The sequence below is a fragment of the Colletotrichum navitas genome (genome assembly GCF_030913465.1).
Source record: "Colletotrichum navitas strain CBS 125086 chromosome Unknown LY79scaffold_26, whole genome shotgun sequence".
Lineage (NCBI taxonomy): Eukaryota > Fungi > Ascomycota > Sordariomycetes > Glomerellales > Glomerellaceae > Colletotrichum > Colletotrichum navitas.
Genome location: NW_026850572.1, coordinates 360,678 through 377,084, shown reverse-complemented (window position 1 = coordinate 377,084; position 16,407 = coordinate 360,678). Strand labels below are relative to the sequence as shown.

Here is a 16,407-nt window from a genome sequence, read left to right as displayed (position 1 = left end):
ATAACTCTATCTTATCGGTTTATCCGATGCCATCATGTCCGCCATCTCTAAACCCACGTGCGACCGGGTATGATCCCCTATCCCCTGTTCACTGATGCAAATCCCAGATTTACTAACAATATATATCTAAACTTAGATAGCATTCCAGGGCTCAGGCTCACTTACATGCTGCTATTCAACATTCTCGCTCATGACTCTGCTGATTAGTACCTCACAGAAGGGTGTGGAATACCCGATTGACACTCGTGAAGGGCAACCTTTGTTAAAAACAGATAATGAGCTTACTTAATCAAGTTAGCAGCCCCTGCTCATCGCAGAGTAACAACTTGGCATTGCAATTGCTATGGAAAGACTCAGGCATTACTGGATAGGCATGTCTGTAGGTGTTCAATTCCCATATAGCCGTTTTGATTTCATGACTAGAATGAGCATTGTCAAGTCAAGCGGGAGACGAATAGGGGGTGCTAATGGTTCCTGCCAGGCCACTTGTTTATCAACATGACACAAACAAGGGCGTTACAAGGGGGTAAGCAAGCGCTTTTTCAACCAACACGAGCCACGGATCCGTCACTTAATGATTCGATGGCAAATTTCTGCGCTTGGGCAGCCATCGGGGGTCTGTCAGACAGCAGACGAGACAATGCACACTGAGATTCGAGTCTTGTGTTGGCTGGGGGTGTAGGGAACCACCAATAAGGGCAGGCGGCAAGATACTGAGACACAGGGCCGTTTTGTGATTCAAGACCCCGATGCAGAGACAAAGTGGGATTTCTTCAGTGCTTCACCATTGGCTCGAAAGCCCAAGCCGACTTATCACATACAGTTTGGCAGTGCGCGGCGCCCAAGCCCCCGCCAAAGATTTATGGACTGGAGTAATAGATCGAGGGGGTGATGAAAACGGCAAACCGATTGGACTTCATTATCGATCTTTGACGGATACCTAGGTAGGTATTCACAGGAGCGGATGAGAAAACGTGCCTATTATTAGATAAGTAAGATGGGGCGCATGTCTCTCTGATAGCGGTTCGATTTTAACTTTGGCGCTGTACCTACGGACACGGATGACAGCAACTTTTTTCCCTTCACGTCGCCAAGCTTGTGTCTACATGAGCTGGCCCGCCGGCCTTGGCCGGGCATGAGCAACAAGTGAGCTAGGTCTACGCCTACGGGCTGAGAGGTGAAGCGGTACCCGGGTGAAGTTGCAAATTTCTGAAGGGGACGTAGACAGCGCTGCAGATAATGCGGAAAGATGTTCTAACGACAATGAGGTAAAATAGGAGACCCTTCCCTGACTTTCCTTGACGTCCTGGACCCGCGGAGCAAGGTTGAGAGATCCATTCCATCCAGCGTGTCGTTGCTGGCTCCACGGAACTGCAGGGTCTGCCAGGGAACCCAGGCGATTCTCCTGCTACTGTGGCTTTAAAATGTGCGTAAAGTCTCTATCCCGTACTCTGGCGCCTGGTCTCAACGTCTTTTCAAACATTGGCTCGGTCTAGCGGCTCGCTCTAGTTCGTATCCTGACGATGTATCCAGTAACCTTGGGACAAATTCTCCACCATATCCGCCGTCGTCGCAAAGAAAGAAGCGGCCAGCCAGCAGAAAGCTAGGTACCTGTATTTGGATGTACCATAGGGGGCATGTGGAGGAACAACGAAACCCTCCAGTGGACGGCGAACACAATGGCAACGCTGGCCTGAAGGCTGTGTCAAGCGCGTTGCTTATGAGTCGAAATGGGGGGGGGGAGTCAGAAAGAAGTCCAGTTGCTTCTTGCGCGGGGATTGGTACTCTTCCTCGAGCTCTCATTTGTCGACCTGATGTGCTGTAGACCTGTCTGTGTCTTGACGCTAGACTGGACCGGACCGGACTGGACCGTGGCTGGGCTGGTTGCTCCCCTGTTGCACCTGGGCTCCTGCGACATTGTAGTGTAGGTACCTTCTTCCGTGCTTCTGCTGGAATCGTGTGTGGGTGGGTGCGTGTGTGTGTCGGCCGTGTGGAAGTGAGAGAGCGAGTCTTTGTTTGACCTGAGACCACCACTCCATGCATCGTTCTCTTTCCTCGCATACCCTATCAACTTCTGCTCCCGTTTCTGCTTTCCACTTGACCCTCTCTGCTTGTGCGGTCCTTACTTCTTCCCCCCTCCCCCTCCCTTCTCTTCAAAACATCCCACTCCGACCCACGTAGCACCCATTTGCCGGCCGAGAGCGACCGCATTTACTTCTACGAGGCCTTCTCATATACAGCAACACGGAGCACGTTGCCCATTTCTTGCTATTCGCCCCTCCCCCCTCGCTCATTCTCGGAGTCGCCTCCCTACCTTACCTCGCACCCCACCTTGGCCGAAACGGGAACACCATCGAGAGCAATCACACCAATAAATTTCGAACCATTCTTACCCCCTCTCGAGCCCCTTTCCCGCAGCAGCCACCTGTCGACCTCGGAGACTGTACATCGTCTCGTCGCCTGATACTAGAACTGCCCACGCCCGCGCCGACGTTCTACTCACCTGGCATTCAGTCACTGAGTTCGGGACCTTCCAACCTTCACACTTCGCCCACACCTTCTCCGACACAACGCCGATTATCGCGCGGTGCGTCCCGGTGACAAGTCGTTACACTCGCTCACACGAGTCGATCGGATTTCTGCACCTTCTCGACTATAGGCGCTTCGGCATCCGCTTCTGCTGCACCACCGCTGCGCAGCCCGCAGTCAACATTCTCGACGGTTTACAAGCTCCGAGACGGCACAGGCCACGGCTCTAGCAACGCTGCGGAAGAACAGGTTATTGGGTCACACATACCTGTAACCAACCGGCCAACAGGGCATGACAGCGACCTCTTCGTCGCTGTATTCGCTGGTGCATTCCAGTTTCGCTTTCGGTCTTCTGTACTGAATCTCTCCGAGTGAGAGTTATTAGCCCACCATGGCCGATCCTTTTGCGCCTCGATCCATGAAGCGCAAGAACGTCAAGGGCCTCGCCCTGACGCCTGCTGCGCCCAAGCCTCCCCCCACCGCTGAGACTAGCATAGCTGGATACGATCCCCGTGATAAGGATGGCGGCGACCAGTCAGCGCAGTTGGAAATCGGTATCGAGTACAAGCTGGATCTGAGACCAGAGGACCTGGAGATTTTAAAGGAGCTCGGTTCAGGAAATGGCGGCACTGTTAGCAAAGTCAAGCATGTTCTGACTGGAACTGTCATGGCACGCAAGGTCAGTAGCTTCATTGGATGCGCGCATGGGCTCGATACTGACCAGCCTTAGGTCATCCACGTGGAAGCCAAGAAGGAGATGCGCAAGCGCATCGTTCGTGAGCTTCAGATCATGCATGGCTGCTCCTCCGAGTACATCGTAAATTTCTACGGCGCCTTTCTGAATGACCACAACGATGTCATCATGTGTATGGAGTACATGGATGTTGGGTAAGTTCGAGTTCGCCCAGATAGCGCCGGGAACTTTTACTGATTCGTATCCCAGTGCTCTTGATCGTGTATCAAAGGTTTTCGGTCCCGTTCGAGTCGATGTGCTAGGCAAAATCGCTGTGGCTACACTGGGAGGATTGACCTATCTTTACTCGAAGCATCACATCATGCACCGAGACATCAAGCCGTCCAACATCCTTGTCAACTCCAGGGGAAGCATCAAGCTGTGTGACTTTGGTGTTTCTGGCGAACTGATCAATTCGGTTGCAGACACCTTTGTCGGAACGTCGACGTACATGGCCCCTGAGCGAATTCAGGGTGAGAAGTACACAGTCAAGTCCGATGTCTGGAGCTTCGGTCTGACCATTATGGAAATGGCCATTGGCAAATTCCCTTTCAACGCAAGCGAGCAACTCTCGGACGGAGAGTGTGCACCGGCAGGTATTTTAGACCTTCTGCAGCAAATTGTGCACGAGCCCGCGCCTAGACTACCAAAGAGCGATGCCTTCCCCTCGATTCTGGAAGACATGATTCAAAAGTGTCTCTCCAAGGTTCCCGACGAAAGACCTACTCCCCAGGAGCTTTTTGTGAGTCCGAGTTTATCACCGTCGGCGAACTTGACCACTGATGTTTACAATGTAGGACCGTGATCCATTTGTCCAGGCTGCGAAGAGAACACCGGTCGACCTCAGAGAGTGGGCGGTGGGGATGATGGAGAGAGACAACCGCAAATCTCACTTGGCGCCTCAACTGTCACCGGCCACTCGTGATCTTCTGAACTCGAATGATTCTCCTACGTACCACGGCGGGTCTGGAAATGATAGATCTCTCGATACGCCAACTTCAGGAGAGATCCCTATAGCGGGTGCTGGTATCATCTCCCCGCGAGAACTCGCCAGCCACTCCAACCGTTCCCCTACTCGAAACGGGCTCAACCCCTTAAGCAGTCGACAGCCGGGCGGCCATCCTGGAATGGGACAGAGGATTGTTACTACCAATTCTATTCCCAAATCTGGCGAGTACCCGAGCAGCGCCGGCCCTGTGAGTGCCAATGCCACTTCATTCAGCCTGCCTGTTCGCCCTGCCCCCAATGGTCCTCTCCCGCCTGCCCCTCCTCGAAAGGGGACTCCCGATGACACAAGACGTGAGAATCGACGACAGGCAACATTCGGTATGCCACCGGCGCCCAGAAGTTACGCCAATGATGTGTACAATGGTACCTCCAATTAGTTGCAAGAGGGCTCAAACTACATCCACGGTGTTGCGCCTCAACCACACCAAGCAAAATCACTGCATAATAGAGCATCAGGCCACGCCGTTTGCCTACAACAGCCAGACTCATCTTTCGATCAAGGACCGAGAACCTGCAATGTGTCTGCGCAGACAGCTTATCGACCATCGTCTGACAACTTGATGGAAGGAGCGATCGCGTCAGCTCCGATCTACCCGTCCAAGCGGTCACCGATACCTAACATGAGAAGCCACGGGAAACTTCGCGCAGATAATGTCGCTGGCTTGGAGGATCCTTTTATCTAGAAACAACCCAGATATGCCGGACTTTGACACTCTTGCAAAGATCCAACAGTCGGGTAGTTGGTCCGACCGCAGCAAAGCTTCCCCGGCTCTCCCCTTCAGCATTATTTGGCGCACGTATCAATATCATGCTGTTGCAAATTTGGGCGTCTTACTGAAGCTGTCGACAGCCAGGCTTTTCTACAAAGCTTGGACAGAATGGCCTTGGTCGATTGCGACTAAGGCAGGGTGGATTGGTCGAATGGGAAGGCCACTCATGTGTGAGATATTGTATCTGGCGTGCTTGGAGGATGGATTTCATTGGAGCCCGCATGCTGTCTAGACAAAGTAAAGAATGCTTGAGCAATCTGCTATGCACTTATCACCCCGTAAATTCTCTCTCGGCCAAGAACGTGTCATTAGGTGAACAAACAGCCAAGCTTGTTTGTACCAGCAAACCTGCAGTCAACGCTTGGCTCCGTTCATGTTGAAGGCGTCAACTCCCTACCGCTAAATCCCTCCTCGAGGATGGGAATCAGCTCATCCAGCCGGCGAATCACCAAGTCAGTATGTTCATGATCAATCAAGTGCGCATTGACATCGTTGGCGAGTAGCACCGTGGCCGCACCAGCCCTGCGGCCAGCGGTCATGTCGTCGATTGAGTCTCCAACCATGATCAACTCACTAGCATCGCCCTGCACTGCTTGTGACCCTTCCGCAGCCTCGTCCCTAGGACCCCTCTGTGACTCTGCTGGCTTGACCAAACCCCAACTCCGAGCGATGTGCAAAATGCCAGCTGGATCGGGCTTGGGTGGGCGGAAGTCGCGGGTAATGATGGGCTCGAAGAGTGAGCCCTCAAGAAACTTGCCGAGCAGGTGGGCGACTGGAGCGTCAAAATTGCGTGTGCAAATGCCCTTACGGACGCTGCGGCGGTCGAGGTAGGACATGAGGTCGGCCAGACCCGGCTGGGCGACCTGGGAAGCCATAGCATTGCGCTCTATCTGGCGGATGGAATCCATGGCCGTTTCCTGGGCCTCCTTTGTGGGAAGAGCGTAGACGTGGTCGAGGATGTCAACGGACTTGGTAATCCCGAGAGCCCGGCGCATCTCGCCGAACATGTAGGTCTGGGGCTCACTGGTGTTTTGTTAGTGAATAGCAGACAGAGTGACGGGACGACGCATGAAGATGGGGGTTTATGTTTGAGTCTTCAACGGATGAATTGCGAATCAAATGGGAGAGAGAAGTGCAAGACTGGCTCGGGTTCAGGCATCTTCCTCGCTTCGAGAAAGAAAACAAGAAAAGAACAATGCGACTCAAACAAATTGCCTATCAAGACATACCATAACGTCCCGTCCATGTCGAAGACAATGCCCTTAAGTCGAGGTGCGTTTGAGTTGGCCGCGGCGCCGGGTTTCAACGGAGCAAACTGCCGGCGAGTAACTGCTGCCATAGTTGACACGAACTTCTTCATAGAAATAGTTATACTATCAACAATGGTTGATGGTGGTGATCAGAAGAGGAGGGGAAAACCGCAGAATGTGTGTGGTATTGGAGTCTTGGTCAACTGTTATCGCGATATTTCGACAGTCCTCAAGCTCTTGTGGAGTCTGGCAACTAAAACCGATAAGAGACTTAGTGGGCTGGTAACACTAGGTACCTAGTCAGTTGGGTGTGTCGCACAATAGTATAGACCCCGGCATGGTCGATGGCGGGCATGGGGAATATTCTGTAAGGCAGGAGAAGGTCTAGGTGGGGTGTGGGAGGAAGGAGCTTTCATATTCCATGTGACGTACCGCGTGCCCAACCTATAGAATCTTTAAAGCAGCCAAAGCTTGCCGTGCGAATGACCAGCTGTTGCGGATTCATTCAGGCGCCTTTGCAGCCGGCAATGAATAAGGGCCTGGCATCGCTGATTTAGAAGCTGTGCCGTTTCACAGGGATATTGAACTTTATGTCACCTTAGACGTAGCAGTGACCGCCACACGTTCATCCCTACCGCTACCCCTACATTACATTGGAACCGAACCTATCTAGAACAGGCGACTCCTACCAGGCTCCCTCGTCGAGAGCGCATTCTTGTTCCACGATCCACCACGGCTTGCATTTTGGGTGCTGCGCAACACCCAGCCGTTATGAGCTCGTCGAACACGAACCAATGGCCACCTAGGCGGCCGTCGAAACGGAGCGTGAGTGACACGTGCTGGGACGAGAAGTTTGCTATGTCGCGATCTGTAGCTAACCCGCGATGCGACCCCAGAAGCTCCGAAATGGTACCTTCATCGTCGCAGGCACCGGCGAGCGTAGCCGCCGTCAATTCTCCCTCCGCGGATCGAGCATCGAGATACCACAGCCCGAAGTGAATGGATACCGGTCCCTGCTGACCGCCGAGACCACGCGCGAATCCATCGATGTGGTCAAGCATAATATCAAGACCACCGTACGCCACTTCTGGGCCTGGCTCCGGTCACCGGCAGGGAAGGGTGTGCTAAAATGCACCCTGGCGTACCTCCTGGGGAGCATGGCGACGTTCCTCTCGCCCATCTCATCCTTTCTGGGCAAGCCCGATGGAAAGCACGTTGTCGCGACTTTGACGGTCTACTTCCACGCCAGTCGCACGTGGGGTTCCATGGTCGAGGCCGTTGCCATCGCCACTTTTGCCGTTCTATACGCTGAGCTTGTAGCCGTGCTTGCAATGGCTTTCTCTGTTGTTGTAGGAGGGCAGCTTGGGCTCATACCACTTTCGCACGTCCTCATTCTCACCTTTTGCATTGGCGGCGGTATGGGCTTCATCGGATGGGTGAAGCAGAAGCTGAACAACCCCCTGGTCAACGTGGGCTGCACTCTTTCCTCGATCGGCATCATATCTGTTGTTACTAGAGAGGAGGCCATCCATGAAGGGCACTTTTCCGAGGTCAAGATCGTGCAAGTTTTGAAGATGTTGGTTATGGGTATCACGATCACCGTGACAGTCAACCTCTTGATATGGAGGGTATCGGCGAGGGCGCTTCTGCGCGCTTCCGCGAACTCTGCTGCCGTATCGCTCGCGGACATGCTCTCCATGATCACTCGTGGCTTCTTGAACGGCTCCGAAAGCGAGATCATGTCGGGGGACTTCTCCCAGGTCGCGAGGCTGTACAAAACTACGTACGGTAAGATGACGAAGAGCCTACGAGAGTCCAAATTGGAGCACTGGGTATTGGGTCGTGAGAAGATTTACAATCTGGAAAAGGCCTTGGTGAAGTCACTAGAATCCCTTTCGCAGGCTATAGGAGGCTTGAGGAGTGCGGCCGACACGCAGTTCACTCTGCTCAAGGAAATTCCACAGGACCCCATGGCTGGACAACTGTCTCCTGGAAACACAGTATTCTCTCCAACGTTGTCCCGCGCCATGTCCCAATACCTCAAGGGTGCTCGGGACCGATTTGCAAGCCTAGCGTCGATTGAGGAGGACGACGAGATTGACGACGATAACAGCCACCCAAGTCCTACAGAAACGACAGATGGGCCGCCAGCGCCACTCCCGACATTTCGTTCGCCGTCGGAGATCTTCGAGCTTTTTATCGCGCTGCTGGGCCCTTCAATGAAATCTTTGGCGTACACCCTGTCAGAAATCCTCAGGGAACAGGCTTTCGCCAAAGGGGCAGATTCTACGATAACAGTTAACCCCCATTTCAAGCATAGCTTGCAGGACGCCATGATGCTATACAGCAACGCAAGGACGCATGCCCTTCAAGAGCTTTACAACAGTATCGAACTAGGCAGAGCACGATCCGAGAAGATCCAGGCAGATATTGAGGAGGTCGCTGCTGCCTGCGGGCACTTCAGTTTTAGTCTGCAGAATGTTGCCGAGGACATCAACGCATATCTAACAGCCCTGGAAGAATTGAAGTACGCCCGTGAAATTGGCTCTCGCAGCTGGAACTGGCTGAAGATCTGGAGGTACTTCTCATCGCCCACAAAGCCCAAGGAAGCCGACCCAAATAATTTAGACACCGAGCGCTTGCTGCAACAACCTATGGAACCCGCCGAGCAGCCTGTGCGTGCTATCAGGAAGTCGGCCGTGCCAAGAGGTATCCCGGATACTATGATTAAACAAAGAGATACCTTCAGTTGGAACGCTGCGCCGAATGCAAGCAGTATCATGAGATTTGCTTCGCAGCAGCTTCTTAAATCTTTGAGGGTCTTGGCGCGTGATGACAGTAAGTTGATGAAATCAGCCCATTTGGCTGCAGCATTGCTAACGGCTCTTTGCAGTTCGATTCGGTGTCAAAGTAGGCTTTGGTGCCATGGTTTGGGCGGCCTGCGCCTTCATTCCGGCAACAAGACCGACATACCAGCACTGGCGCGGCGAATGGGGCTTGCTATCCTTCATGATTGTTGCGTCCATGACGGTTGGAGCGGCCAACACCACTGGGACTGCGAGGTTCATCGGCACAATTGCTGGAGTCAGCTTTGCTATGATAGCCTGGGCCCTCAGCCAAGGAAATGGCTTCGTTCTTGCATTTTTGGGTTGGATGGTCAGCTTTTTCAGCTTCTACATGATGTTGGTTAAGAGCAACGCTCCCTTTGGCAGGATTACGCTTCTTTCCTGGAACGTCACTGTTCTCTACGCCTATTCGTTGTCACAAAAGGTAGACGACGATGATGACGACGAGGGCGGTTCGAATCCTCTCATGTTCGAGATCTGTTACCACAGATTCGTCGCGGTCTCGCTGGGGATCCTTTGGGGTATCTTTGTTTGCCGCGCAATCTGGCCCATTTCGGGCAGGAAGAAGTTCAAGGAGGGCCTATCGGTGCTCTACCTCCAGTTGGGGCTCATTTGGAAGAGAGGCCCGCTAGCTATGCTTCTCAGGAGTGACAATACAAGGTCGTACATGAGGGCAGGCGAGGAGCAGGCGCTCCAGCGTTACGGTAAGGAGCCACCCATAGCACAGCGATTCGACTATGCTAACACAAGGTCCAGCCTTCAAGCTCGAGGCTTTGCGAAGCGCCGCAAAGAGTGAATACGAACTTCGTGGCCCCTTCCCCGATGCCGCTTATGCTCGCATCATGGAGTCCACTGGTAAAATCCTGGACGGCTTCCACGCCATGCGGTTGGTGACCTCTAGAAGAGGCCAGCTGTCCGCTGGTGAGAGGGCGTTGCTTGAATATACGGCACCAGAGCGGGCACAGCTTTGCGACCGCATATGCCACGTGTTTCAGGTGCTCGCCAGCTCTATGATGCTCGAGTACCCGCTCACCGACGCGATCCCCTCGGTAGTGGGCAACAAGGACCGGTTGTTGGGCAAGATTTATCAGTTCCGCAAGAATCACCAACCGCCGTCCCCTAAGATCGGAAATGGCGAGGGAGTACAGCCGCAGACCAGCGGCAACGGATACAACGGCCCGATTACTAAGAACAACGTGGTCGTGGAAGAAAAGGACTACGCGCTACTGTACGCGTACACCTTGGTCACAGCCCAAGTCGCACAGGAACTGGAGTGCGTGGAGCGGGAGGTTGAGAACCTATTTGGCGTCCTTCACACCGAGGCGTTTTTGCTACAATAAACGTATGCCCGTCGCGCCAGAAGAGAAACGGACGGGATCGTGTCGATGAAGACTCACGGATCGAAGCTGAGGGGTAAAGAGACGGAAAGGAAGAAAATAAAAAGGGGCGAATGACTGATGAAACAGGCGACGGAGCCTCGAGCTGACGTTTGGTCTTACTATACACGCACATGCATTGTTACTGGGGATAACTCTACAGATGCGCCCGCCATCCAAATACCAGGTTCACTTTCGTTGGGGGCGGGGGCCGAAAAAGCGATATGGGCATGATGATACAAGGCACGAATACATATTTATACCTACATAGACTAGCCGTAGTAGTCTTTAACCATCGTTATACCATCTTTCCTCGGGGCGGATGTGGGATGTGAGCCCGCGTGTTCGAATGATGCGGTCCTCGGTAGGGAAACATGGCCCCCATGACAGGCGATCCCTTTCGGGATGCGTGCATACCCCGCCAAAGGACAAGTAATGTAGCCCAAGGGGCATCCGACGTCGGGATAGCGTCCTGGCTACGCCGGCCGCAACTCCAAGGGCGGCAGGCCTACAGCGACGTCAAGGTCTGGTATGCGTGTGAGTTCGTCAATTGTAAGACATGGAGGAGTTGCAACCCTAACTATACAATTAGCACCAAAGCTGAGTGTGGCCCTGAGCCATCCAAGCTCGCCCGGCAACCGCGACGTATCATGTACGTGGACGCAAACAACCCCCAATACTTTTTACATGGATCTGTTCAGCATAAACCAAACTGTATGCCCCGAATCGAACCGATTCTTCCATCTCTTTGATCCCGTACGTCATCTCCCTGGCGAACAGTCTACTAGGGACACTTGCATCGACCCTCGATGTGTTACAGATCAGATCCCGAGAAAACAAACAGCCGCGCACTATCTGAACGCCATGACGAATAACCGCGAAATCTCCCCATGAACATCCGTGAGTAAATGGTAACGTATATATAGTCGATTAAACAGCCTCAACTCCAAGCTCGCTGCGTCAGCTTCGTCAAAATAAATGGGATCGTATATGATAAAAAATGCGGAAATTTTCTTAGCTCCAGCCCTGCATGCGTTCGTTGTCCTCGTGGATGTGGAAGCCAACGCCGCCGTCTGCGCCAGGGACCTGCCAGCCGCGCTGGGTGCTAGGATACTCGGAAGGCTGGCTGCTCACTTCAGAGTGGATGTCGTCATCGGCCGTCGGGGTGAAGAGCGGGTCGATGTTCTCGCCGTCCGACATGTGGTCCTGATCCTCGATGCCTGGCCAAGGCTCATCCTCAGGCAGCTGGATCTGCCGCGAGTACGATGAGTCGCCCTCTCTAGCTGGAACTGGCTGAGCCGCCATCTCGACACTGTAATCGCTCTCGTCGCTCTCGTCATACGGGTTCGTACTACCGTAGTCTGGATCCAGGTTTTCATCGTCCTCTGTAGGTGAACCATCCACGCCGCCGCTTGTGCCACGTAGGCGTGTCTCTGCCACCGGCGCGTTGCTATACGGGGTGGCATAGTAGTGTGGCGTGATCCCTCGAGTCGATGGATGACGCTCGTCAGAGGGCATTACACCAGGCATGGGGCTTGGTGATACGGTCCAGCGGGGCGTGTTGAGGGGTCGGCTCGGAGAACGAGTTCGGCGCCGTTTGTAAGCTGTCATGATATTCGGCGGACTAGTGCGGATATGAGCGGCCGCTCTCTGCTGTCCGAAGGAGGATACACGACGTTTGATTTGCTGTGACGGCGAGTAATTCGCAGGAACTGCCGGAGGCAATGAGGTGGTACGGATGTACGAGGGTTTGGATGATCTTCGCTCCCGAGCGGGTGTTTGACCACGGGCCATCATGGGACTAGAGGATCGCATCGAAGATTGCATCGCAATTTGGTGTAGAGAAGGGGAGGCTGAGACGCGCTGACCAGCCTGTCGCATACTCAAAGATGACTGGGCACTTGGGGTCTCGTCAAGCTGGTCATTCCACATCCAGTAGTCCTCTCGTGCGTCGGCCTCGGGTACGGTTGCTTGGGAGTTAGGGTAAAAACGGCTGACTTCTCGGAGCCGTTGCCAGTTCCAGCCACTCTCGTAGGCTGGCAGATCTTGGAGGTAGGCCTCAGGCTGAGTGATGAAGAGGCGAGGCTCAGAAGACCGCATGATAACTGAGTTGAGGAAAGACACATCCCAGAGAGCAGGTGTGATCATCTCTGCCGGGGTCAAGAATCGGAGGCGGGAGTCTTTGTGGATCTTACGGAGCGGGACCCACGGCTGTTGCAATCCCAGGAAGCGACTCGTCTTGCTATCAAGACTGCGCCGCCGTGAGGCCGAGCGCGAGCCGCCCGAGAGCTCGACGAAGGTAGTGCCGAAGGCAGCGTGCAGTGCTGCCTGGACACTTCTGGCGTCGGATCCCTTGATGGAAATGGTGCGCACCAGGCCGCGGCTTTCCAATCTCTTGTTGATGATGCTCATGGGACTGCACGCCTTAGCCATCAACCATTCGTAGTCGTGGCCTGGATCAGCCCACCCCGCACAAAAGGGTGATTGTGCTCTCAGAGTTGCAGAGCTCATGGTGTTGGGCATTTGCGTCCACTCATCCAAGCTTGAAGGGCCTTCCGACTTGAAATCCTGGAGCTCCTGCCAGACTCTCTTCAAGGGGAAAGGCAGGAACACAACCTCAATTTCCCAAGGTCGAGCATTCGTAGGGAGTAGCGATTGAAGCTGAAGGATCTGAGACTGCAACGACTGGATCTGGTTGAATATCTCACCCGAGTGCCCGGCGCGGGTGGTGGTACTAGTTGCAACCGAGATGACGCTGTTGGTCGACTCATCAAAGGTTTGACGGTCAACGCGACGGCCTGCAGTACTGCTGTTATCGTTCATGAGCTTCTCAACCTCCTCGACCCGGACTTCAAGGTCGGTCACACGAAGATCGGTGGCGTCGTGCTTCTCATGACACTCATCGTGGCCTGCAGCAGAAAATGAAACGTTTTCCAGCCTTTCGAGGCGGTGCTCGTGTCCTTGAACCGTGTCGGAAAGGTGCCGAAAGGTATCCCGGGAGGGTCCGACAAACACAGCATCAACCTTTTCAAAGGCGCCTGGAGACTGGGGAGCCCTGGGAGTATCTGCGCCGCGTTCGCTGTGAAGCATCACAGTCCCGGCGTCGTGCTTGGCTTGCTGATCCTGTCGGGCGGGTGGGTTTACATCCTGAAAACTGTCCTTTCGCGGAGTTTGCACATTGGAAGCAGCAACACCACTGAGTGTCTGGAGACCTTTTCCGGAAAACGGACGCAGATAACGAGCCTGGCTGGATGATGTAGTGGAGCTGGGTTGAGATTGCATTAGACATTGGGCTGGTATGGGCGGCAACGCAGTATTTCCAGAATGGGACTGGATGAACTCGCCCCAGCATAGCGTATCCTGTAGAGTTGATTCGGGCCGCTGTGTGGAATGGTCCTGTTGGCGAGGCCTGGGATCCTCGGGCTTCTTTGGGGATACGGCCATGGCTGCATCCAGGTTCACAAATTCCATGGTCGGGGTGAATCCGGTGGGCATCCGAAAAGACATATCCGGCAACTGGACCGGGCTAAGAGGCTCCCTGGACATTCTCGGCCTCTCGTTCTCCTGGCCGCCAACCTGGGCGGTGGTCGTGGGATGAAATGCGGGCGTGGGCGTGGGCGCCGGCGCCTCGCTCGCGGCGCGTCCGTCATCGTGGAAGCAGGCGTGATGCGAACACATGCACCAGACGGAATTGTCAGTACCCAGGTTATCCGTGTATGCTCTCCCGACAGCAAAACGGCTCCAGAAACGACGGCATCCGCACTTGGCTCCATTGGCGCCGGGCGTCAAGTCCACATAGTTGCAGGCTCCTCCGGGCAGGTGGCCCGGGTTGCGCTGGGCAGCCCCATCATTATAGATATCGAAGAAAGAAGAGCCCGGCAGAGGGGGGTCAAATTGTGTGGTTGCCATTGGCGGCAGCGATATTCATCGGGGAGGTTGGGCGGCGCGGATCGGACGGCGATGGCTTAGACGGGCGCGGAAACTCGAGGGTTATTGGGATAAACCGGGATGGGAGGTCGACGACGTTGATGTTGAAATGGAGAGGAGGGAACAGTGTTTGGGAAGGAGGAAGATAGAAAATCCCTACGCGGCCCAAACCAAGGCCCAGCTGGGTCGCGATCCGAGAGACCTAGAAGAACATCGCAGCTGCTGTGGTCGTTAGCCCTCTGTCCACTGTCCAGATACAACACCAAATGCCCAGGTTGGAAAGTCGGTGTTCGCAAGCCAACCCAGGACAATTCTCAGACATTGAGCAGACGCACCCAAAACGAACTGGTTGTTCAGCGAGTTGGAAATAGCAATCAAGCTGGCAAGAGGGAGTCGTCTCTTTTATATTCACACGCACCAATCCGGAAAATGATTGCGTGACTCGAGAAAGGTGAAAGGCAAACGAGTCTGGCGGGCGATGGAGTGGCGGAGGACGAGGTGTTGTTGATAGAAAGTGAGGCGGCCACTGGATTGGAGCACGATACCTACAAGGACGGGAACCCAGGACATCGGTTGATGGCGGGGGGTGCAGGAAACGGGGTGCGACGAGTGATTACCTATCGACGCTGGGGGTTTATGTACGAATACCTACCTAGGTATCTGTACAAAAATGATAACGGGAAATGTGGAGAAGAGAAACAGTCGCGAACTACGGCGGCTTTGCTTTGCTCTGCTCTGCTATTTCAAGGTCATAGTGTGTGAGGTGTGTCAATGTGTTATCGGGAGGAGCGTGGCATGACATGGCATGGGGGCATGTAATGCAGATGCAGGCTGGCAGAATGACTCGAAAAGAAGCTGCAAGGGTTCCTAATATCGCGGAGTCTCGTCCTGAAGTTTCCATCTGCTGTCTACGAAAATGGCATTGCTATGTATGTGAGTGAGAGGTCGGCGGCAGACATCCATTAGTGTCGAGCTGGTCGGCGATGGGGCATTGCGCATGGGATGGATGGCTTAAGGCGGAGGGTGTGCCTGGCTTGTAATCAGTTTAGGTGCGATGGCGGTACGTACGTGTGTACTAGGTAGTTGCAAGCTACGTATTGCTGTCGACGCGAGCTCACTCGGTGGTTGAGGTCCGGCATGGAATGTGGCTCGTCGTCCGCTGCAGTTGGCTGTAGCCCGCTGTAAACCAGCAAGAGATGTGCATTGACAAGCGCTTCCACAGCGCAATTCCTTAACAGACTGCAAAGGCCTGGAGGCTTCAAGCAAGCCGAGCCGAGCAGGGCAGGGGGGATGAGGGAAAAGACTGGATATTCACGACTAGAACGCGTCCCCGTGTCATGGGTTCGTGTGTCCAGGTGGCTTGCTGACCCTTGCAAGCTCCATGTTCCTGAGGGGCCGGATGGCATGCAGCGGAAGCTTCCTATTGGACAGACATGCCAGCCTCTGGGCCACTCGAATCGCCTCGTCTGCCTACCACCTACTATGTCGGTAGGTATGTACACTAGGTATTGTCCTTCCTGCGCTTCCTTGCTCCCCACCGCAAGTCGAATGCGAGGCGGTGTTGTATCTTTTCCAAGTTGTAACACCAACATTCACGGCTTAGCAAACTACTTACTGGGAGCCGACTCTCCTGCAGCGACTTGCGACCCGTTCTGCTCCCCGTCCTGCCTGCCTGTTTGGTTTCAAACAGTGCGCTCCACAACCACGAATGGGAGGGATGAGCGATTATAGAGTGGTGCGAGGACGAAAAAGCAACGACGAGGCTGCTTGTTCCATTCCAGCGATGGTTGACTTGGCTGAATCGGCAGGGCGCCCAACTTCTTTTCTTTTTCAAAAGTCTGGGGCGGCGGCAAAATGGTTGACTGCACACTCTTCCCTCCTTGGTACCCCTCAAGACGCCTAGGCGAGATAATGACAGGTGGGCGAACAGACTGCCACCGGGGCAGGGCCTTGGTTGATAGACATATC

At 54.2% G+C, this 16,407-nt stretch overlaps 5 protein-coding genes across 5 annotated transcripts; 3 read left to right on the top strand and 2 right to left on the bottom strand.

The window, feature by feature from the left end:
- The first annotated feature begins 2,491 nt into the window (after positions 1 to 2,491).
- LY79DRAFT_185271 (kinase-like domain-containing protein) lies at positions 2,492 to 4,784 on the top strand. The gene is made up of 4 exons (XM_060551344.1): positions 2,492 to 3,208; positions 3,260 to 3,417; positions 3,473 to 4,004; positions 4,060 to 4,784. Exons 1-4 carry the CDS (start codon positions 2,921 to 2,923, stop codon positions 4,645 to 4,647), a joined length of 1,566 nt encoding a protein of 521 aa, XP_060414669.1. The 5' UTR covers positions 2,492 to 2,920; the 3' UTR covers positions 4,648 to 4,784.
- A 509-nt stretch (positions 4,785 to 5,293) lies between these two features.
- On the bottom strand, positions 5,294 to 6,681 carry LY79DRAFT_552598 (haloacid dehalogenase-like hydrolase). Its single transcript, XM_060557722.1, has 2 exons — positions 6,270 to 6,681; positions 5,294 to 6,063 (listed from the first exon to the last, which is right to left on the bottom strand). Exons 1-2 carry the CDS (start codon positions 6,398 to 6,400, stop codon positions 5,412 to 5,414), a joined length of 783 nt encoding a protein of 260 aa, XP_060414668.1. The 5' UTR covers positions 6,401 to 6,681; the 3' UTR covers positions 5,294 to 5,411.
- A 273-nt stretch (positions 6,682 to 6,954) lies between these two features.
- On the top strand, positions 6,955 to 10,681 carry LY79DRAFT_185377 (ribosomal protein L19). The gene is made up of 4 exons (XM_060551346.1): positions 6,955 to 7,115; positions 7,190 to 9,128; positions 9,184 to 9,840; positions 9,893 to 10,681. Exons 1-4 carry the CDS (start codon positions 7,062 to 7,064, stop codon positions 10,474 to 10,476), a joined length of 3,234 nt encoding a protein of 1,077 aa, XP_060414667.1. The 5' UTR covers positions 6,955 to 7,061; the 3' UTR covers positions 10,477 to 10,681.
- Positions 10,682 to 10,767: 86 nt separating this feature from the next.
- On the top strand, positions 10,768 to 11,466 carry LY79DRAFT_185364 (uncharacterized protein). The gene is made up of 2 exons (XM_060551345.1): positions 10,768 to 11,049; positions 11,105 to 11,466. The coding sequence occupies exons 1-2, from the start codon at positions 10,887 to 10,889 to the stop codon at positions 11,404 to 11,406; spliced, it is 465 nt and encodes a 154-aa protein (XP_060414666.1). The 5' UTR covers positions 10,768 to 10,886; the 3' UTR covers positions 11,407 to 11,466.
- Positions 11,467 to 11,526: 60 nt separating this feature from the next.
- Positions 11,527 to 14,421, bottom strand: LY79DRAFT_514542 (uncharacterized protein; the record flags this gene model as incomplete). Its single annotated transcript, XM_060554625.1, has 1 exon — positions 11,527 to 14,421. The coding sequence occupies one exon, from the start codon at positions 14,419 to 14,421 to the stop codon at positions 11,527 to 11,529; it is 2,895 nt and encodes a 964-aa protein (XP_060414665.1).
- Positions 14,422 to 16,407: the final 1,986 nt, after the last annotated feature.

Coding starts and splice junctions, on each gene's coding strand:
- LY79DRAFT_185271 (XM_060551344.1), top strand. CDS start 2,921: ATGGCCGATCCTTTTGCGCCTCGATCCATGAAGCGCAAGAACGTCAAG. Junction 3,209..3,259: donor GAACTGTCATGGCACGCAAG/GTCAGTAGCTTC, acceptor GACCAGCCTTAG/GTCATCCACGTGGAAGCCAA. Junction 3,418..3,472: donor ATGGAGTACATGGATGTTGG/GTAAGTTCGAGT, acceptor TTCGTATCCCAG/TGCTCTTGATCGTGTATCAA.
- LY79DRAFT_552598 (XM_060557722.1), bottom strand. CDS start 6,400: ATGAAGAAGTTCGTGTCAACTATGGCAGCAGTTACTCGCCGGCAGTTT. Junction 6,064..6,269: donor GACATGGACGGGACGTTATG/GTATGTCTTGAT, acceptor ACAAAACACCAG/TGAGCCCCAGACCTACATGT.
- LY79DRAFT_185377 (XM_060551346.1), top strand. CDS start 7,062: ATGAGCTCGTCGAACACGAACCAATGGCCACCTAGGCGGCCGTCGAAA. Junction 7,116..7,189: donor GGCGGCCGTCGAAACGGAGC/GTGAGTGACACG, acceptor CGACCCCAGAAG/CTCCGAAATGGTACCTTCAT. Junction 9,841..9,892: donor GCAGGCGCTCCAGCGTTACG/GTAAGGAGCCAC, acceptor CACAAGGTCCAG/CCTTCAAGCTCGAGGCTTTG.
- LY79DRAFT_185364 (XM_060551345.1), top strand. CDS start 10,887: ATGGCCCCCATGACAGGCGATCCCTTTCGGGATGCGTGCATACCCCGC. Junction 11,050..11,104: donor CGTCAAGGTCTGGTATGCGT/GTGAGTTCGTCA, acceptor CTATACAATTAG/CACCAAAGCTGAGTGTGGCC.